Raw genomic sequence first — 20,680 nt, forward strand, 5'->3', positions numbered from 1 at the left:
AGCCTTTCCGAGAGACTCTTCATACAAGCCTCAAACCCTGAGAATAATCTTGCATCTCCAATACCACAATATTTTCCTCATCATCCTCACTACTTGGATCAATTTTAGAGTACCTCCATCCACCGAAATTTATATTAGATTGAGAATGCTAATTGAGGAGAAGTTGATTATAAAGTAACGAGCATTAGGAGTACAAATTGATGTGATCGAAGAAAAAGATAGAAATAGAAAAGTAAAAAAGAGGTAGAAAGATCAAAGTTCTAAACAGAACACTAATAACACCTTAACATAATACTATAAGAGAGTCTAATATATTAAATATATATATATATGGACTTATTTTATACTAAAAATACATTAAAATTAAATTCATTGAACAAAGAGTGGCTGATTTTTTTCTAATATGAAAAATATATTGGTGTTTTTGTTGAAAATTGAATTATTTAGTGTAATTATAGGTAGGTGAATTTTGTAGATAAAAAATCAACAGGTCGGAGACGTATTGAATAACTTCAATAATATTATAATATATTTTAAATATCAATATTCAAACAAAACACCATCTCTATTTTCATATTAAAAATAATTTTTAATAAAGAGTTTGGATAAAATTATTTTTTATGTGAAAAAGCATAAACCCTAAAAAGTTAACCCCCCTCCCAAAATACCGTACAAAAATAGTAAAATACATACCTTCTCTCTTGCAAACCGGACTCATACTCCATCGTCATCATAATCATAATCATCATCTTCAGTATAATCCCAACCAACAACCAATCTCTTTCTGTCTCATATGCTATGATTCTTCCTTCTATAACTCTCTCTCTCGATGTACAGTGATTAATGATAGTCCCATCTCACCTTCCAGAAGCCCTTTTCTTGAATCAAACTCTACTCCACCACCACCACCACCGCCAATTTCTATTCTTTCTTTAATCTAATGTCCAAAAATATTTGCTTTTCGTTAGGAAATAGAACAACAATAAACATATATTAAAAGTGGGGTATCCCCATCTCAGTTACCTTCACCTTCAAGCTGTTCGAGCAATAGTCCCTGTGGTGGGTCGCACCAAACTGCCCTTATTAACAGCCCCAACAACACAGTGGAAATTGAAGGTGTGGTGCTTCAGTCCCAATTGGATTTGGCAGAAGAAGAAGAAGAGGGAGAATGTGAAAAGACAGAAAAGGACAGAGAAAGAGATCAGCTTTCTATTTTGACTCTCTTGATTGAAACTTTCAGGAAATCTTTGATAGGTTGCAGTGCTAGCAGCAGCGCTGGAGACCTTTCTTCTTCTTCAATGGAGATTGGGTGGCCTTCTAATGTGAGACACGTGGCACATGTAACCTTTGATCGGTTCCATGGCTTTCTTGGTTTGCCTGTTGAATTCGAACCTGAGGTTCCCAGAAGGCCTCCAAGTGCAAGGTCAGTTTCATGCTTTCGTTCTAAATCTCAATCACAATTATTGGATATGTTCATTCATTACTTGCCATAAATTTCTTTTTCCTCTTTTATCTTTGTGCGTGTCTTTTATTTGTGTTACTATCATATTATTTTCCCTTTTATTGCTCATCTGGTTCCATTAAAGTTCATGCAATTGGTAAAAAAAAAGGTCTTTTCTTGGATAACATTCCTTTTTAGAATCCACACATGATTCTTAATAAATCTCAAATTAGTTCCTTATTTTAGATATGAAGTTAATATATTATGTTGATTACATTACTAGTTGCACAATTGTGGTGGTTCTTAAGTCATTGTAGATTTGGAACCCTTCTTTTCCTTCTTCCAAATCGGTTGTTGTTCTGTCCATGTTGAACTTGAAGTTGAATATAGAAATAGGGCGTACAATTGAAGGATCTCTATAACTCATGGTTCTGAATTTTCAGTAAATGGATCGACTTCCATGCTTATGCCGAGTCATGTTATCCACTCCCCTTCTATGCTCTAAAAGCCAACCTACTGGTAGAATGATATTTGCCACCTTGCCAATTATCAAATTTACAAGTGAACAATGGCAACAACAGTGTTGAATTGTAATATAAGGTGCCTTAATTTGCTAGCATGAATCATGCCAATGGTAACCAGTGATGGGAGAAAAATGAGCAGCAGGGAAAAATTGTTGATCTAGGGTGATTTCTTCTCTGAAAATCTGGGGTGCCTCACACTGCCACGGGTTTAGTTTATCGTCATAAAACAATCGATTATCTTTTGCACCTGAGATGGTGCACAATAATATTACAATTATACATACCTTTTGCCCCTAGTTCAGCCTATCTATTTGTTGATCTAGTTTTGATGATGTTCACGTATCTCCTCTACCATATTAGATGTCTGATAGATTCATTCTGAATTATATCTTCTTGTATAATTTTGATATATTTTATTTGTTTTCTACAGTGCAAATGTTTTTGGGGTTTCAACAGAATCTATGCAGCTTTCTTTTGATGCCAGAGGAAATAGTGTACCTACGATTCTGCTTTTGATGCAAAGACATTTGTACGCACAAGGAGGTCTGCAGGTAATTTTTTAGATCCTATATGTTCTTCCCTTCTCAGTTTGTTCATGGGAATCTAAATGTGATTCAGATTTCAAATAACATTACTTGCTTTAACAAAAAATGTGATGTTGTGGATGAACAATCTGTAGTCCCCCTACCCCTGCAGGCATCTGTTTTTTTTCCAGAAACATTTTGCTTGATTTGCTATTTAATTTCAATCTACTTGGAGTTAAAATTTTAAGTGTACATCCAGGCTGAAGGGATCTTCAGAATTAATGCTGAAAATGGTCAAGAGGAGTCAGTGAGGGAACAATTAAACAGAGGAGTTGTACCAGAAGGCATTGACGTGCATTGTCTGGCAGGTCTTATAAAGGTATTAGTACGATTCAATATTTGCTTCCTTTTTTTTCACCATTCAGCACTACTTTTTGTTTCAAATATTTAGAGATTCATCTGAAATCAGGCTCTTGGATGTCAGTTCTGTTCAAACGTTCTATTTGGAAGTTATCTTGGTGATAATCAATGCATTTATGCCAATTGTTTTCCATTTATCTACTTTGGAGTGGAATGGTGGATACATTAACGAAACCACTAACTAATCAATGCTCCTTTGCAGGCTTGGTTCAGAGAACTGCCCACTGGGGTATTAGACCCACTTTCGCCAGAGCAGGTGATGCAGTCTCAGTCAGAGGAAGAATGTTCTCAGCTTGTGAGGCTACTTCCACCGACAGAAGCTGCTTTGCTAGATTGGGCAATAAACCTAATGGCTGACGTTGCTCAACTGGAACATCTGAACAAAATGAACGCACGCAATGTTGCAATGGTTTTTGCACCAAATATGACTCACGTAAGTTTTTGTTAAAAAGTTCCTACCCTCCAGTTTTTTTGCTTGAAATATTGAATGCTTGCCAACTTCACCTTTTGTTTTGCATTTCTCTCCTTTCTTCCATGTGGTTTGTTATCTGTCTTCTATGGAAGTAACCAGTGTTATGTAGTTGAAACTTTAAAATAGTGAACATAATCATCCTAAGCACAGCCCTTTAGATGATTAGTGTTTCCTAGGGCTGACATACTGTGTTCAAACTTGAAAAGTGTATTTTAAGTTAGTAAAATTGTAATTTTCTTTATATATAGCACTTCGTACAAAAATGTATAGCATCAGTCAAAGATTCCGGTTGATCTATTCTACCATAACCGCTTTTCTGATTGGCTATCGTATGTTGTCTGCATATTACTCTCTTGGGTGCAGCATTTTCCCGAGCCCTATGCGGATGTTTGTGCATCTGGCTTTCCTTGTTTGCAGTATGATATGTAAAACTATAGTACTAGTCTGAGTTTATGAATTTGATGCTAGAATTACATTTCTGCATTGTCTATTTCAGATGGCAGATCCTTTGACTGCTTTGATGTATGCAGTACAAGTCATGAATTTCCTCAAGACACTTGTCGTGAAGACACTGAGAGATAGAGAGGAGTCTATGGTAAATTCCAATCCTGTTTCCAACCTAAATTCTTTTGATGACGATGGGCACCACAGCACTTCACAACTGATCCTAAAAGATGACAGTGAAAGTGAAAAGGATTGTAATGAAGAGGATAAAGAATTTGTTACTGAAGAACCTTCTCAACAAAGCCCTAGTCATGGTACAGAAGACAGCTGTGAAACTGAAAGTGGATCCAAAATTTTAGACAGCTGTGAAACTGAAGGCGGATCCAAAATTTTGACGACATCCACTGAAAATTTCATTTCTAGAGAAAATAGGTTGCTAGTTGATACTTGTCCGTGCAATCTCGTCTCGCAGCTTTGTTCTATGGCAATCGGACTTCAGGACTCTAACAACCTTGCTTCTGCTGAGTGTAAGGAGGATCAATCAAATATCTGCAAGAGCAAAAGCCTTCAACTGAATACTTCTAAGTTGATTGACCTTCCAGCAGCAGGATCCACAGAGAAGAACCTTGGAACCTCAATTATTGGCCGTATAAATTCAAGAACGGAGTTGGCCGAAGCTTGGCGTTGAGCCATTGAATGCCATTTGATTTTCTTGATTTGCTGCCTGTGGAACAGATAGCAGAAGATAAATAGTACTCCCAAGGATAATTGAGAGCATTCGCATTGTTGGAGTACTCACGTAAATTCCTTCGGTGAAGAGATTAGAGGGTGGATGGGATAACCACTTGTAAAGAGGTCTGTGTGTGTTTTTCTACGTTTGGAACTGTAGTGTTTTTCCTGTTATTGTTTTTGGGTGAGGTTCTTAGCCATGTTTGTTCATTCTATTTCATTAACCAAGCAGAGTTCTAACACACTATTTTTTCTCTCCTCTCTCAAGTATAGAGTTTAACGAATTCTGAATTGCTACATGCTCCTCATTTGGACCAATTCATTACTATTGATCACTAAAAGACTGCATGTTCTTACTTTGGAGCCATGCTTATCCTCTTAGGATAATGATACTATTACCTGACAATCTTGAAATATTGGGATAAAAACGTTGGGTAAGAATGTAAACGAGATTACGAGAATAAGGAGCCAAAAAATCATAATCAACGAATGCAGCCAATTGCATCGTAAAAATAAGTGTCACAATGTAGAATTCATTTAAGCAAGAATTTTCCCAAATCTGATTGGTGTGTATCTTCAAACGTTTCTCTTCACAAGATAAATAGATAGTGATCGCGATTTCATAATAAGAATATGTAATGGAGATATAAAAAACTATTTGGAATAATAATAGTGCCCCATATTCTCAAATATATTAGAAAAATAGGGATTTCATTCCCAGAGTGATAAGGTCATCTCGTGCATGGCACGGGAGTTGAACTAAGCCAAGAAGTAAGAAAAGAAACCACGTAGAGAGAGAATGAAGAAAAAGATCGTTGTGGATAAACAAGATAGAGAGAGAAATAGCAACTAGCACTAGCAGGCACCAGGTTGAGCCTCTCAGCTTCTGCCTTCTGCAGTGAACAAACATGGAGGCAGTACACTTGTCTGCTGTTGCCTCCCGCCATTTCTCCACTTCTTCCTTCTCTCACAACCGAACCTTGTACACTTCTTCTTCTTCTTCTTCTTCTTCTTCTTCTTCTTCTTCTTCTGTCAAACCAAATACGCTATGCTCTCCTTGGATTGGTTCAACCACACCCACTACTTCCTTTTCCACCCGAAACTTGTTCACGGTAAGTTCCAGAAACAGCAATTAATCTCCGAGAATTTCGAAGCAAGTTTGAAACTTTCATAGCATTCAGCTAAAAGAGAATTCGCTTGTGATTGATTTGGCCAAATGGGTCACTTGCAGAATGAGATATGGAGTTGGGTGAACTCCAAAAGCGTTACTGTGAGAAGGGACATGCGCGGAGTGGTGAGGGCTGAGATGTTTGGGCAATTGACCAGTGGCCTTGAGGCTGCGTGGAGCAAACTCAAAGGGGAAGGTTGGTTCTCACTTTCCATTTTTGTTTCTCAAGGGTTATTAGATATTCGTTGCTTGCATACTATGTTGCACATACAAAATACGATAGCGGAAAATTTTATGGAAAAAAATGGTCACAAAGTTAAGTAGTTTAGGTAGAGCAATATTTTATGTAGATACCCATACCATACCATATAGATGAGCAAAAACAAAGTATTTGTTTATCATAGTTCACATGTTATTTAGGGCCCCACAACGGTTTGTGGAGTGTTTGATGAGTTAATCAATTGTGTTATGGATTTCGTTCATTGGGGTGTGTTTGGTTGTGGTGTGCAGAGGTTTTAACAAAAGAGAATATTGTGGAGCCTATGCGTGATATCAGGAGAGCTCTTTTGGAAGCAGATGTAAGATGCTTTTGAGAGTTTGGTACTTTACATGATCCTTTGTGCAAATGGTGTTTATTAGGTAAGGTGAGTTTTGTTGTTGGCAGGTTAGTCTTCCTGTTGTAAGAAGGTTTGTGCAAGCTGTCACAGATCAGGCTGTGGGTGTTGGCCTCATTCGAGGAGTGAGACCAGATCAGCAATTGGTTAAGGTAAAATTATTTATTTATGATTGGAAACTCGTGCCAAGAGAAAGTCTAGGATTACTAGCAATTTTTCAAAGTTTAAATCACCGTGTTACACACATTCAAATTCAGTAGTCTAAAAGTTGTTTTCAAATTCAACTACTTCTACATAAAATTATATGTCAAAATGCATTTGAAATTCGCGGCAAAGAATAAGTCATATGAGCAATTCACCAGTGCTAGTAGATTGTGTGGACAAAGCACCACATAGGAATTTCTGGTGTTCTTCTTAAGTTCTGTGTATAGTTCACATGTAGGGAAGCTAAGAGAACTCTTTTGGACAAGATATTTATATAATAATCTCATTTTAACGGTACTATAGAAATTAACGATGCATCTATATTTTGAGTACTGAAATTCTATACAGGTACGAAGTTGGTGTTGATCATTGGGTTTTGCAGATTGTACACGATGAACTAGTAAAACTGATGGGTGGAGAGGTCTGTGAACTGGTTTTTTCCAAATCAGGGCCCACTGTCATTTTGTTGGCTGGACTCCAGGGAGTTGGGAAAACAACTGTTTGTGCAAAGTTGGCCAACTATCTCAAGAAACAGGTGAATTTGCAATCTCGCTCCTACTACTTATTATTCTCTTTTCTGGTAGCTATTAGTTCCTTGCGTTATTGAAGCATCCTTTATTAACACGAGCACCTATTCTCAGGGGAAGAGTTGCATGCTAGTTGCTGGTGATGTTTACAGACCTGCTGCTATTGATCAACTGTCTATTTTGGGCAAACAGGTACTGGAATTTCATCTCCTCAAAGTCGACAAGTTGTAATCTCGAAAGAAACGCTAGCAATTTCGTTTTAAATTTTCTGTGTGCTGTCTTTGCCAATGCTTGGTGGTTTGATTGTAGTGTAACTCTCAATTTTGTATCTATTCACATTTTTGTAATTAGTTTTAGCTTGTTTCAGGTGGATGTTCCTGTCTACACAGCAGGTACTGATGTTAAACCTTCAGAAATTGCTAAACAAGGTTTGGCAGATGCAAAGAAAAAGAAAATGGATGTGGTTATTGTTGACACTGCTGGCAGGCTGCAGGTAAATCCTTTCTAGGACTGGTAACGTCAAAATAATTATTTCATGGTTCAGTTAATAATTGGAAGAATTATGTTACATTGATCAGGATTGTTATTTCTTATTAAACAGATAGACAAAACAATGATGGACGAGTTAAAAGAAGTGAAACAGGCACTGAATCCAACAGAGGTTTTGCTAGTTGTGGATGCCATGACAGGACAAGAAGCAGCAGGTACAGAAGTGAATTTTTAATTTTCAGATAATATGAAATATGGTTTACTTTATATAAAATAAAATGAAAATAACACATTGATTAATTGATTCTAAATTTGTGGCTGTCACGTGTTAATCATCTTTTTCTTTGGTTTTGGAATACTGTTTTACCTGACTATGAGATTTTCTGTGAACAGCTTTGGTGACTACTTTCAATCTTGAGATTGGAATAACAGGTGCAATCTTGACAAAGCTAGATGGTGATTCAAGAGGTGGAGCAGCCTTGAGTGTCAAAGAGGTTTTCTTGCATTGGACTTAGCTTTTAGAAAGTGTTTTATTATTTATTAAATAAATATAATCGATACCAATAACTTCTGGTATTAAAAGAAAAGGACACATGGTTTATTGGAATTGAAATGTATGATTCATCTTTAGGGTACGTTTGTGAGTCAAGGTCTTGCTGAAGCAAGGAAAGGAAGGGTTTGAAAAGTAACTTGAGCCCATTTTACTCTTCAATCCCTTTCCATACCCCCCTTTCACTCCAAAACTTGAACTGATAAATATACCCACAGATAGTGTATCTGGATTTCTAAAGTGATTAACATAGTCCACCATGTTTAAGTCATGTCCTCTTGTGTTTTGCTTGATTGGATAGTTCAATGATGGCAGGTATCTGGTAAGCCAATCAAGCTGGTAGGACGAGGGGAACGCATGGAGGATCTTGAACCTTTCTACCCTGATCGAATGGCAGGACGCATATTAGGAATGGGAGATGTCCTTTCATTTGTAGAGAAGGCACAAGAAGTTGTAAGTCTCAACTATGTTACTAGATTGTTATTGTCACATAATGAACTTAAAATATTGAGCTATTAACCACATTCATTATAGATGCAACAAGAAGATGCTGAAGAACTGCAAAAGAAGATTATGAGTGCAAAGTTTGACTTTAATGATTTTCTAAAGCAAACCCGTGCTGTTGCAAAAATGGGTTCTGTGTCCCGTGTCATTGGAATGATTCCTGGTATGGGGAAGGTATGAAATCCTTAACATTAGATTTCCTGGATATTTATCATTATTCATTTCATTTTGTGTTGTCCTAATGTCCAATAATAGCAAATTAGCAATTGGCAACCTTTAAGTTTATATTGAGCATCGCTAGTTGTTGCTACTATCCTTCTATGCAAGTATTTAACATTTCGAATAGATATAGTAAAACTCATGTAATCTCATTTGCAAGCATACAGGCTACGCCTGCTCAAATTCGAGAGGCAGAGAAGAATTTGAAGGTCATGGAAGCAATGATAGAAGCAATGACGCCGGGTAAGAACCTTCGACAGCTCAGTAGTTAGAGTCTATATTTTTCATTTAGATTTTAGCTAGAATAAAATTCTTGGTTTTAACAATTAGTGCTTCAATAGTTATAGTTTTCTCCCCCCTTGTATTTTGCTGCTGCTGCTTATGATTACTTAAGGGTAAGTGTGTCATCAATGGCAAATGCTTGATTCCCATAGTCAGATAAAGTTCTTAAGAAATAAAACTGAAAGGACTATTTGAACAAGATAATGATGTCAAACACTGTTAACTGTTTTGCTATCACAATAATAATGTTAAATTTTTGCACTGTCCCATCGACGATTGTTGCTTTTTGCCAAAGTCCTTGCAGTTCTTTGAATTTGGATTAAGTGATTTTGTTAAACCAGCCCTTTATTTTTATTTCCAGAGGAGAGGGAGAAGCCAGAACTATTGGCCGAATCACCGGTCAGGAGGAAAAGAGTTGCTCAGGATTCAGGGAAAACAGAGCAGCAGGTATGTAGAATAATTTTCTGTAAGAATTTAATTTATATTCTCGAAATATCCTTCAAAGTAGCTGTTTCTCTAACTGTCCTATATTTTGGTATTTCCAAACTTTGTGGACTGCACTACAATAATGTCAGGTAAGCCAACTTGTAGCTCAACTGTTCCAAATGCGTGTTCGCATGAAGAATCTGATGGGTGTAATGCAAGGTGGATCAATTCCAACACTTAGTAATCTTGAGGAAGCACTGAAAACAGAGGAAAAGGTGATTTTATTTTATGTGCAAACAATTTTTAACAATTTCCAAGGGAATTTTTTATAGGTGCCTCCTATGGTGCCTATGTTATGGTAGTTATGGTGTCTTAAAAAGTATTACCAAAATTAAAGTAACACTTTTTTACTATTTAACAACGCTTTTTAATTTTAAAAAAGCGGTTACTATAATGTAAAAAAAGTGACTTTAATTTTAACAACACTTGTATAACCATTATAGTCACCATAACCATAGGAACTGATGCACGGTAGACTCCACCTTTTTTAAGGGGAAAAACTGAGCATGCTTTGTGGTTTCTGCATTGTACCCAGTTCAGGTTCCACCTGGTACTGCAAGGAGGAAGAAGAGATCGGAATCAAGGAAACAATTTGTGGAATCAGCAAGGCCAGCGCCTCGTGGTTTCGGGAGCAAAAACTGAACCTTCTAGAGGTGATCAGGGGAGATTGGATAAGAGACCGTCGGCGATGAACTTGTTTGATGTAGCTTTTTTCGCCCGAGACAATTATGTTCCCCAAATTATTAGATCAATTCATATAGCAATGAAGTTTGTTCAGGACCAAGAGTTTGATTTAACTCGGGAAGAAATGAGTAATATATTCGGACGTGCAAATATAAGATATAGGGGTATCATTCTTGTACAAACTCAACTTAGCCATGTTATTATTCTTGTAATCTGCGTTTCACATTATTCTATCTTTTTCGAGCTGAAAATATACAAACATTTAACATTTATTCGAACTTTCCAATTTCCATAAAGGAAAATTAGCCTGTAAAACTCCTTGGATTATCACCTATTCAAATAGGTACAGTTTTTTAATTTATTTTTCTTTTTCTTTTGGGTATATTAAAGAAAATGTTTAGCATGGTCTAAACAAGCATATCGGTAAAATATGAGAACAGGAATAAGCCACCAGATTAGTTAGGACTTAGGACCCATAAAACACTAACAAACTCGGCATTTGGAACACTGGCACGTGTCAATTAATTTCCAGCAAAACTTCGACATTGAATTGGCCATGAAAACTTGATCATGAATGCGTTTTTTTGTTATCATCTTTCCTCTCGTTTGAACTGAATAACACGGTTACATTACAGAATACAAAGTAATATGGGAACAGACGAAACTTTTCCAGCGGCAGACGTTGCTGCGGAGCTAAATCCCGGAAATAATACACGGGTTCAAGTTGATCCGGTATCATCCGAGGTGGCGGCCGCCAAGGAAATTCAGGTGAATAAACAAAGAACTCAATTTAGAAAAAAAAATGCATAGTTAATTATATTGTTATATTTTGTACTGATTGTGTGTTGTGGGATGTGTTTGAAGGAACAAGCTGAGGCTGAAGATAAGAAGAAGGAAAGGCGAAAGAAGGAAGCGTTGCAAAAGCTGAAATCAGGCATTATAATCTCTGCGGTAGTTGTGGCTGTGGCAGGTGCTGCCTTTGCCATTGCCAAGAAGTTGAGAGAGAAATGACATCACCTTCATAGAGATTTAATTTTTCTAGGTTAGTTTTACATTAGTTCACATTCTTCCTTTTTTTTTTTAATTCTCAATAAATTCCCAGCCCCCAACATTATTATTCCTATTGAGATGATCATCATCATGTATGCTTTTTTGCGATGTACTTGATGATTGATGTCAAAGTTCAAGAGGTAGATCAATTTAAGATTTCATTTTCATGATGAGCAATGGGCTACAACAACGTTACTAGGTTTCATCGCTCATCTTTGTTAATATGGGATACAAGTTAAATATGTTCGCATCAACCTACACATGAAAATGCAAAACTTGGTGATTTTCTTAATGAGATTGGTGTGCAGTTTAATTACAGCCAAACCTAATTTGTCAATGGGTCATGATACGAAATTTAATGTGTTTTTATGATATAATAGTGGTAAGCTTATTTGATTGTATGATCATCTTGTTTTATTCTTTAAACGTTTCCTTTTCTCTTCACTTCTTTTCTAAACCTTCAACTCAGAAGTAAACACTGCAACGGAGCAATTGAACCGTGTGGCTTAAGCACACTGCATCTAGGAATCATAATACACTAGTGCTATGAGGATTACTTGAAACGTTGATTTGGGCTTGAGTGTGAGATCCAGATTTTTTCTGGAGCAGCGTCTGACTTGTTCCCGTGTCAAGGTGCTGTCGTTCGAATTCCTTGTGAGAAAGTGGGGCAGTACCTGCAACAGATTCCAATGCTTAAGTTAGCAAGGACTTTAGGTAGGTTTTTAGTAGGTTAGAACGTAAATATACCTGAGGAATGTTAGTGTATTTATAGTAGAGCTAGTAACCACCTTTTTTTGGAGTAGTTCCACTTTTTTAGGTGAATGACCGTTCCCCTGATTTTAGGAGTTTGTTGGGGTCTATCTTTTAGTTGAGATAGAGATAATGTGAGAGATCCGGAGAGACAGTTACTTATTTGGATAAGTAATGTTGGGTCCTTGTCGACGTGTTCGACTATTTTAAAGAGGTCGGGTAAATGGTAGAGGCTACCCTTTTTGGACATGACTTTATCCTTATTGGACATGACTTTATGTTTTTGAGCCAAGATATGAACAATGTCCTTGCTTGAGTCCGAGCTGTTAAGGAGGTCGAGTTCAAGCATTTTGTGGCTTCAGTCTTCATCGTCAAGTGTGCCGCCTTCAAGAGGTCGGGTACTCGACATATTTTGAAATTTTGAACGTTACTACTTTAAATAAGGGGCGATCGTAACGTAGTAGTTTTCTTGGAATCTGCGCATAGCTTTAAAGAGGGGTGCAAAATGTCCCTTTTGCCCTTTCACTCTTATAAAAGCTTCGCACCCTTCTTCTTCTTCCTTTTTCCATTTCTGAAAAGCTTTCTACGTTGCCTTGTTTCCTTCTACTTTCAAAAGACTCTTCACTTCACCTTTCCCTTTTCGTTTCTTATTCATCGTTTCGACCTAAGATTCCTCTGTCTTGGACTCTTTGAAGGTCTCCTTGTCACCTTTTGGAGAGGAATGTTCGTGCTTGCTTGCTGTGAGTCGTGCCCTTCCATTTTCGCATCTCATCAAGGTTGGTACTCTTGACTTTATTTTGCGTAACTGTTATGGGATTTTTGAGTCTGTTTCTTGTATTTGGGTGGCCTTTTGGGTAGTAGCGGAGATTCTTACATTGTTGGTTTTGTGTCTTGAAAACTTTTTTAGAAAAGGTTGTTGACTATTGCTGTTTTGTCTACCAGAAACCCTTTTTGAGATTGTTTTTGTTGTCTGATATTACTATTGTGAATTTTGGCTTGTCTCTTGGAACTTTAGAGAATTTTGTTGCCATTTATTTCTTGTAGAATGTAATGGTGTTGTCCCCCAATGGTGTCGCTGTTGATGGCGCAGGAGTGACGCCATTGCTATTCTTTCTGTTTTGAAAAGATCTTTTGAAATCACGTTTTGTGCTTTGTTGCTTTTACCCGACTTTCTTTGGATAATGACCGAGTTCCTTAGTGACAATTTTTTTGTTGCGTTTGTAGGTATAGCTGTATGTCTCGATTCGTTGTTTACGATATGCCGACAAAAGTCCATCCTTTCCTTTTAGCTTAAGTAGATTCTTATGTCTTTACTGTCGTTCCTGTAGTTAATAAAGAATACGTTGATACTTTTCGTAGGCATCATAGACTTTGTGAGAACCGGGAGGATGAATGAAAAATGAGATAGTGGTAGCCGACCTCGAGAAGAATCCAGCTACACCTGAACTCCAGGGCTTTCTTGAAAATATACCAGCTCCTATGTCGGGTGTTGGATGTTCAACCTTTGCTAAATGTATTCTTCTATCTCTGTGTTGACAAACCTTTTAGTTCTTTAAAAAAATCGGGTTGGGTTTCTTTCCAGGTTGTTCAGGGTAGGAAGGTTTTTTCTATTTTTGATGAGTCATTTCACGATTTCAAAAACTTCTTCAAAATTCGAGCTGTAGAGGGGTTCGACCTTTCTTTCTGGATGAGAATGATGAGCCTAGTTTTTCCTTAAATTGGGAAGAGAACCCTGTGGTAGCTAAGTATATTGTAGATTCTTTAGATGAGCTTGAGAAATGTGTAATAGATTTCTTCCAAGAGTGCTGGGGTCGAGCTCCACACTTGGACACAAAAAGGTTCTTAGGGGGATCCCGGTCAGCTTTGGTCCGAGTTAGGTAGTTTTCTCACCTTTAGCTTATTTTTTTTTGTATATGGTTTATGTTTGGTATTAATGGACTTTTTCTTTTGTTTTGTAGGAAAAATGGCTCCGACATCAGTGGCCATGAAGACTCTCCGAAACACTCGTACGAATGTTGTAGCTTGCAGCATACAACAAAAAGAAACTGGGAGTGTTTCTGTCCCATCTACTTCAAAGAAGCCGGACTCGGGTCCTTCGGCCCTTAAAAAGGTTATCCCTGTTCCATTAAGTCGGCTTATCGCTCCCGAGTCTCCTCCTATAAGCTCAATCGTCCCTCCTTCCTCTTCATATTTAGAACCTCCCCTCAAAAGACAAAAGACTGCTGTGGTGGGGGGGGGAGTATATACAACAAATATTTTAATGCTCTTGTTTGGAGCGAGAAAAGTATAATCTCATTCAACTCATGGCTCAAAGTGGGATTCAGACAGTAAGAGTGTGTGTGTCTTTAGCCAAGGAGTTGTAGAAGTCTCCTCTCAGCACCACTCATAGTTTTTTAGTGGCTACCAGACTTGAGGTGGAGAGATTTGAGGGGATAAAAAAGGTGTTGGAGGAGGAGAAGGACAGGTTGACGTCCGACCTGGAGAAAGCTCAGTCCAGAGTGAACAAAGCGAAGGCAGATACGGCCATGGTGGAGGGGATGAAAAAGAAGGCAGAGGAAAGTTATACTCGAGTTTTTAGGGAGAAACTCGACCTTGAGGAGGAGTTGGAGAAGACCACGGAAAGGTATGCCACACTGGAAGAGTCTGTGGCTGAGGGGATAGACGAGATGTTCGCCAACCTGAAGGCCCAAATTCAAATTTTGGCCCCCGAGGCCGACCTTTCCTTGTTTAGCCAAAGATAACATAGTGGTGGACGACAAGATCGTCCCAACCCCTGAAGATGACGAGGAATAGCCTTTGCCCGACCCGAAGTCTTCGGGTGCAAGGGTTGGTTAGGCTTCTCAGACTCCCGAGGTCCTTCCCAAAGCTGCCAACGTTGAACTCCCTCCTTCACCACTTGGTGCTATCCCGGCTGTGCCGATATCTAAATATGACTTGACCCTCTCTATTCGAGGGAAGGACGTTGTGACTAGGGACAACCTCAACCCTTTATTGGGTCCTTCTTTGTAGTTTCTGTTTTTACTTTTTTCGGATGGTCCGACTTGAGGGTCTTTATGAAAAATTTAACTTGTAATGATTGGTAGTTTTTTAGCAAACATACTTTTCTTTAAAGTTGTTTTCAAACAATTTTAGAACCTCTCTTCATTCTGATAATGATTTTGGATCTTTCAATGATTATTTTAACCCTTTGGATTATATAGGTATTTAGTTGGGGATTATACCTCGACAACTTTTAATGTTGTTTGTTTGCTAAGTTTGAGTGGTAAGCTTGTTTATATAGATTCCCTTTTATAAGTTCTGACTTCATGTAATCGGGCTTTATTAAGTTACTTTTACACTTCACTTTTATTCCTCCTTGATTCTAAGGTTGGTATTCACAAGTTATTTGTATAACTTCTTACATTAACTTGTTTCTCGTTGCTTCATCTTTGCCGACCTTTATAGGACGGGCAATAATTTTTGCGGTTTGTCGAGATTAATTTAATGTGTTTTTAAAGAAAACTTTTGAAGAAGAAACAGGATTATTATTAATGAAAAATACCTTTATATAGATTTACTACTAAGGGCTTTTGGCTACCCTTAGTCCTTGCTATGATGCCTCGTTAAAACTTCTTTAAGAAAAAATCATTTTTTGAGGGAAAAAATCTTAAGGTTAGAAAAAAGAGTAAACTAGGGAACAAGGTACGCTACCAAACTGTAGTACTTCTTCAGGTTACATGCGTGCCACGACCTCGGGAGCTCTCATCCTTGCAGGTCGGACACTTTGTAGCAGCCCTTTCCTAAGACTTCGACAATCTTGTAGGGTCCTTTCTAGTTTTTTTTTGTGACTAAATAGAAAAGAAAGAAAAAAAAGAGACAACCAAATTAATTGGCTAGGGTCATATCTAAATCTATTAGATGTTGAAGCTCACTCCATGGTTGGCTCCAATTCGAGTGAATGTCCGCGACAGAAGCAGCTGCTTTAGCCATACAATCTGCAACGCTATTTGCAGTCCTCTGAATTAAAAGAATAGAGACTCTCTAATTCCAATTTATAACCTCCTGAATATGCTTTGCCAAATCCCATTCCGGAATATCCTTACTAAGCATTCTTTGGTTTACCAAGAAAAGAGCTTCTAAACAGTCTGTTTCACAAATAACCTCACGAAATCCACTCTCCCAAGCAAGAAGTAAACCTCTTCAAATTGCATACAATTCAGCAAAAAGAACACTGCACACGTCGACTTTTCCAGTGCAACCTTTCAACCAACATCCATTAGGATTGTGAATAATACAACCAAAACCAGCATAGCCAGAAGGAGCAAACCAACTAGCATCACAATTCAATTTAACAGAATGAACTGGAGGTGGAACCCAATGCAAACAAAGTGAAGGAGGAGACAGAGATTGATGCATAGCAAAAATAGTGTGAAACTTCCTTACTGAACTACGAATCAAACTCACCACTTTACTAGCACTCCATGAATCATCTATATTAAATAAGTCATGATTCCTGCTTTTCCAAATCCATCAGATGGTCGAAAAGAAAAGAAAAACATCTCCACTCCTTGCACCTCTGTAGAGCCAGTCATGTAAATTCGAGTTATCTGAATACAGGCCTAAAAGGGTCCAGATCTCCTTGGCACTAGGGCACTCCCGAAGACAATGAAGAATGGATTCAGAACCATTCTGACACCGATGACAGGTGCTAGATAAAGCTAAACCACGACCCAAACGAAACTCTGTCGTAGGAATAGCATTATGAAGACTGAGCCAAATCAAGAACTTATACTTCTCAGGAATATGCAGACGCCATACCCACAACCAATTATCATGCTCATTCCAGTCAAACGTTCTTTTGGCTAGCCAACTGTGCCCACTCCTAGCTGAGTAGAGTCTAGATGATGCCACACCCCACGACCAACCCGAACTCTCTCCAGCATTCAAATCCGGATTATAAGCATTCAAACGCTGTTTGACATCTTCTGGAATGATAGATAAAATATCATGGAGATTCCATTGACCATCTTTCCAAACGTCTCTAATAGTTAAATCAGAGTCAGATATATGTACAAAAGGGACATCTTGAGCAATTGGGCCCTCAATACTCCAATTGTCAAACCAAAAAGATTGATCAAGTGACCCAACACACCAAGAGAAGGCATCCTTAAGAGCACCAAAAGCCTTTGAGATACTCTTCCAAACATGAGAAGCATTGCAAGGGACAGGGCCATCTAAAACTCCCTCATTCCTCAGATACTTCGCCCTCAATAGAGCAACCCAAGGCTTGTCCTGACAATGAAAAAGTTGCCACACCAATTTACCAAGTAAAGATATATTAACACACGCAGGGTCTCTAACACCCAGGCCACCAAATTTTTTTGGAGTGATCACGGTCCTCCAATTAACAAGAGAAAGACCTCTACCATCAACTTGACCCTTTCAAAGGAACTGTCTCATCATAGAAGATAATTTGTCACAAACCCAATTTGAAAAAAAAGATACCTGCATATGATAGACAGGAATGGATGCTGCAACAGAATTGATCAGGCAAAGTCTCCCTGCTTTATTTAGAAGCCTTCCTTTCCAATTAGCTAATCTTCCCCTCACCTTTTCAATCACCGAATGAAAAGAAGCCCTACTGATACGGGAATGATTAAGGTTAACTCCAAGATATCTTCCTAAGTCCAAAGCAAAACGTATTGAAGAAACACTAGTAAAAATATTTCTTCTACGAGCAGTCACATTTTTAGAACAAAAAGCTTTAGACTTTTCAAGATTCACTTTCATGCCAGATGCCTTGCAAAAAATATTAAGATAATACATGACCATTTGGACCTGACTTTTTGTAGCCTGGCAGAAGAGCAAGAGATCATCTGCAAACATCAAATGAGATTGGCAGAAGAGTAAGAGATCATCTGCAAACATCAAATGAGAAAATTTTGGGCCACCCATAGTGACAGAAACTGGTTTCCACACACCCTCGACCACCTTATGAGATATATAGCAGGCAAGTCTTTCCATACAAAGCACAAATAAGTAAGGAGACATTGGATTGCCCTGTCTAAGCCCCCTTCTAGGAGCAAAACTATCCAATCTATTCCCATTCCACATAATAGAAAGAGAGGATGCACGGACACAAGTCATAATCAAATTAACAGTGATGATAGGAAAACCAAAAGCAATGAGAGTACTCTCCAGAAACCTCCAATCCACCCTATCATAAGCTTTTTCAAGATCAATTTTAAAAGCAAGAGTACCTTTCTTGGATTTTGTGTGCTTCATGAAATTCAAAATTTATTGGGCCACAATAATATTATCAGGAGCACCATGACCCGGAATAAAACCTCCTTGTAAAGGACTAACAATACCTGGAAGAAAAGGCCGAAGTCGGTTAGTCAATACTTTGGTGATAATTTTATAAACATTACACAAGCTAATAGGCCTGAAATCCTTCATAAAGGTAGGATTATCAATTTTAGGAATAAGCACAATCAGAGTTTCCATGATGCTAGGATTTAAGAACTCTCCCAAAAAAGCGCTCCGGACAATATTCCAAATCTCAGTGCCTACTATCTCCCAATATTCTTTAAAAAAATAAGCTTGAAAGCCATCTGGACCAGGAGCCTTAAAAGGGCTCATACTGAATACTGCTGACTTGACTTCCGCAAAAGAGACTCGCAAAAGAGACAGGGTTAATTAACTTAGCACAAGCCTCAGTGCTTAGAGTGGGCATCGGAACATCCCCTAAACAATCAACCTCAACCTCTTCCGTTGTACCAAAGAGATTCTTGTAAAAAGAGAGGGCTTCTTCCTAGAGAACATCTGGATCAGTAGACCAAGACCCATCTCTAACATATAATCCATGTACTCTATTATGGTTTCTACGCACCAAAGTCTGAAGATGAAAGAATTTAGTGTTTTTATCCCCATACTTGACCCACTACTCTCGAGATTTCTGGTACCAAAAAAGTTCCTCTTGCAATAAAAGCCTATTATAATCTTTCCTCAGTTCAGCTTCTTTAATTCTCAGAGATAACACATTAGTAACCTCCAAACGCCGTTGAATCTGATCAATCTGATATTCCAGCTTATTTTTTCGCACAAAAATATTTCCAAACAATCTTTGAGTTGAAGTCCAAAGAAGCCTGTTGAACCATCTTATTCCTTTCTAGTTTGCAGCTAGCTTTCCTTCACCGGATTTCTGAACTCCAATGTCATTTCGGATCAGTATGAGTTCGTTTGTGGCAAATTTTCTTTTAATCACCTTCTGATTGTACCTTAGGACCATCCTTTGCTTTAGTGCTTCCTCTTTGATCCGAGCTTTCTCTCGGACTTCTGGGAGGAGGCCGAGTTCTTCCTTTTGCACTTGGGTATTAGCCCCTTCATTGTAGATCACAACCCTAGGTGACTTTTCAACAATTTCTATGGGGATCATAGCTTCCATTCCGTAAGCAAGTCGGAAGAGTGACTCCCTGGTTGTGGAATGGGAGGTTGTTCAATATGCTCATAAGACATGACGGAGCTCTTCTGCCCATGCTCCCTTTGAGTTTTATAGTTGGCGCTTCAATCTGTGCAATATAACTTTGTTCGCAGCTTTAGTTTGTCCATTAGCCTAAGGATGTTCCACAGATGTGAATTGGTGCTTTATCTTGAGGTCAGCCACCAAATTTTTGAAGGTTGAATCGGTGAATTGAGTCCAATTGTCCGTGGTGATAGAGTGGAAAACCCCAAACCTTGTGACAATATTTTTATAGAGAAACTTTCGACTTCTCTGGGCAGTGATAGTTGCTAGTGGTTCCACCTCGATCCACTTAGTGAAGTAGTCAATCCCACTATGAGGTATTTGACTTGTCCTGGGGCTTGAGAAAAGGGTCTGAGGAGGTCAATGCCCCATTTTGCAAATGGCCATGATGCTAATAAGCTCTTCAAGAGGTACCACATGAAAATTGGCGCGCTTCTGACATGGTGGGCACTTTTTAACGAACTCGACTGCCTCTCTTTGTAAGGTCGGCCTAAAAAAGCTAGCCCGTATTACTTTCTTAGCTAGTGACCTAGCTCCCAAGTGGTTCCCACATATGCCATTGTGTACTTCCTCTAGGACCTCCTTTGTATTGGAGGTCAAGACACACTTTAGGAGATGTGTTGATATTCCTCTTTTGTATAAAATATTGTAGACCAAGGTGTAATTTTGTGAGTCTTTGGTGGACGAAATTGTGATCATCAATATTGGCTCTTTAGCATATACACAAAAACTATTGTGGCTCTTGGTTAAATTCACAACTCCGTTCAACTAACCAGCAAGTGTACTGGGTCGTCCAAGTAATAAACCTTACGTGAGTAAGGGTCGATCCCACAGAGATTGTTGGTATGAAGCAAGCTATGGTCACCTTGCAAATCTCAGTCAGGCAGATTAAATTGGTTTATGGGTTTCGAAAATAAAGATGAGAAAATAGAAATAATAAACGAGATAGAAGACTTATGCAGATTCATTGGTGAGAATTTCAGATAAGCGGATGGAGATGCTGCATGGCTCAAGGACGCCTGCTCTCCTACTGCTTCTATTCAATCCTTCTTACTCCTTTCCATGGCAAGCTTTGTATAGGGGTTCACCATCAGC

The 20,680-nt window shown here is 38.3% G+C and overlaps 4 protein-coding genes across 5 annotated transcripts in view; 3 read left to right on the plus strand and 1 right to left on the minus strand.

The window, feature by feature from the left end:
- Positions 1-1,006: 1,006 nt before the first annotated feature.
- On the plus strand, positions 1,007-4,845 carry LOC107493975 (rho GTPase-activating protein 5). Its single transcript, XM_016115010.3, has 5 exons — positions 1,007-1,423; positions 2,396-2,516; positions 2,749-2,868; positions 3,112-3,342; positions 3,878-4,845. The coding sequence occupies exons 1-5, from the start codon at positions 1,299-1,301 to the stop codon at positions 4,511-4,513; spliced, it is 1,233 nt and encodes a 410-aa protein (XP_015970496.1). The 5' UTR covers positions 1,007-1,298; the 3' UTR covers positions 4,514-4,845.
- Positions 4,846-5,248: 403 nt separating this feature from the next.
- On the plus strand, positions 5,249-10,553 carry LOC107493973 (signal recognition particle 54 kDa protein, chloroplastic). Its single transcript, XM_021124758.2, has 15 exons — positions 5,249-5,666; positions 5,786-5,918; positions 6,233-6,300; positions 6,387-6,488; positions 6,923-7,075; positions 7,182-7,259; positions 7,435-7,560; positions 7,669-7,771; positions 7,950-8,050; positions 8,422-8,559; positions 8,641-8,784; positions 8,997-9,072; positions 9,473-9,558; positions 9,687-9,812; positions 10,138-10,553. The coding sequence occupies exons 1-15, from the start codon at positions 5,463-5,465 to the stop codon at positions 10,237-10,239; spliced, it is 1,740 nt and encodes a 579-aa protein (XP_020980417.1). The 5' UTR covers positions 5,249-5,462; the 3' UTR covers positions 10,240-10,553.
- Positions 10,554-10,657: 104 nt separating this feature from the next.
- LOC107493987 (uncharacterized) lies at positions 10,658-13,407 on the plus strand. 2 transcript variants are annotated; one of them, XM_052262679.1, is made up of 3 exons: positions 10,658-11,049; positions 11,146-11,323; positions 13,306-13,407. In XM_052262679.1, the coding sequence occupies exons 1-2, from the start codon at positions 10,930-10,932 to the stop codon at positions 11,290-11,292; spliced, it is 267 nt and encodes an 88-aa protein (XP_052118639.1). In that variant the 5' UTR covers positions 10,658-10,929; the 3' UTR covers positions 11,293-11,323; positions 13,306-13,407. The 2 variants fall into 2 exon arrangements, with proteins under 2 accessions (XP_052118639.1, XP_015970511.1); XM_016115025.3 differs by lacking the exon at positions 13,306-13,407 and having other exon boundaries at positions 11,146-11,435.
- A 2,567-nt stretch (positions 13,408-15,974) lies between these two features.
- Positions 15,975-20,680, minus strand: part of LOC107493982 (uncharacterized) — a 39,772-nt gene continuing 35,066 nt past the window's right edge. Inside the window, exons 2-5 of the mRNA XM_016115020.1 lie at positions 17,566-18,287; positions 16,635-17,352; positions 16,274-16,550; positions 15,975-16,077 (exon numbers count right to left, since the gene is read on the minus strand). Of these exons, the coding sequence (XP_015970506.1) occupies positions 15,975-16,077; positions 16,274-16,550; positions 16,635-17,352; positions 17,566-18,287 (1,820 nt within the window). The remainder of the gene's footprint in view (positions 16,078-16,273; positions 16,551-16,634; positions 17,353-17,565; positions 18,288-20,680) is intronic.

Source organism: Arachis duranensis, chromosome 6 (assembly GCF_000817695.3).
Source record: "Arachis duranensis cultivar V14167 chromosome 6, aradu.V14167.gnm2.J7QH, whole genome shotgun sequence".
Taxonomy (NCBI): Eukaryota; Viridiplantae; Streptophyta; class Magnoliopsida; order Fabales; family Fabaceae; genus Arachis; species Arachis duranensis.

Excerpts from the sequence above, each read along its gene's own strand:
- LOC107493975 (XM_016115010.3), top strand. The coding sequence starts at position 1,299 with ATGGAGATTGGGTGGCCTTCTAATGTGAGACACGTGGCACATGTAACC. Across the intron at positions 2,517-2,748 it reads ACGCACAAGGAGGTCTGCAG|GCTGAAGGGATCTTCAGAAT; the intron begins GTAATTTTTTAG and ends GTGTACATCCAG. Across the intron at positions 3,343-3,877 it reads TTGCACCAAATATGACTCAC|ATGGCAGATCCTTTGACTGC; the intron begins GTAAGTTTTTGT and ends TGTCTATTTCAG.
- LOC107493973 (XM_021124758.2), top strand. The coding sequence starts at position 5,463 with ATGGAGGCAGTACACTTGTCTGCTGTTGCCTCCCGCCATTTCTCCACT. Across the intron at positions 7,260-7,434 it reads TGTCTATTTTGGGCAAACAG|GTGGATGTTCCTGTCTACAC; the intron begins GTACTGGAATTT and ends AGCTTGTTTCAG. Across the intron at positions 7,772-7,949 it reads GACAGGACAAGAAGCAGCAG|CTTTGGTGACTACTTTCAAT; the intron begins GTACAGAAGTGA and ends TTCTGTGAACAG.
- LOC107493987 (XM_052262679.1), top strand. The coding sequence starts at position 10,930 with ATGGGAACAGACGAAACTTTTCCAGCGGCAGACGTTGCTGCGGAGCTA. Across the intron at positions 11,050-11,145 it reads CGGCCGCCAAGGAAATTCAG|GAACAAGCTGAGGCTGAAGA; the intron begins GTGAATAAACAA and ends ATGTGTTTGAAG.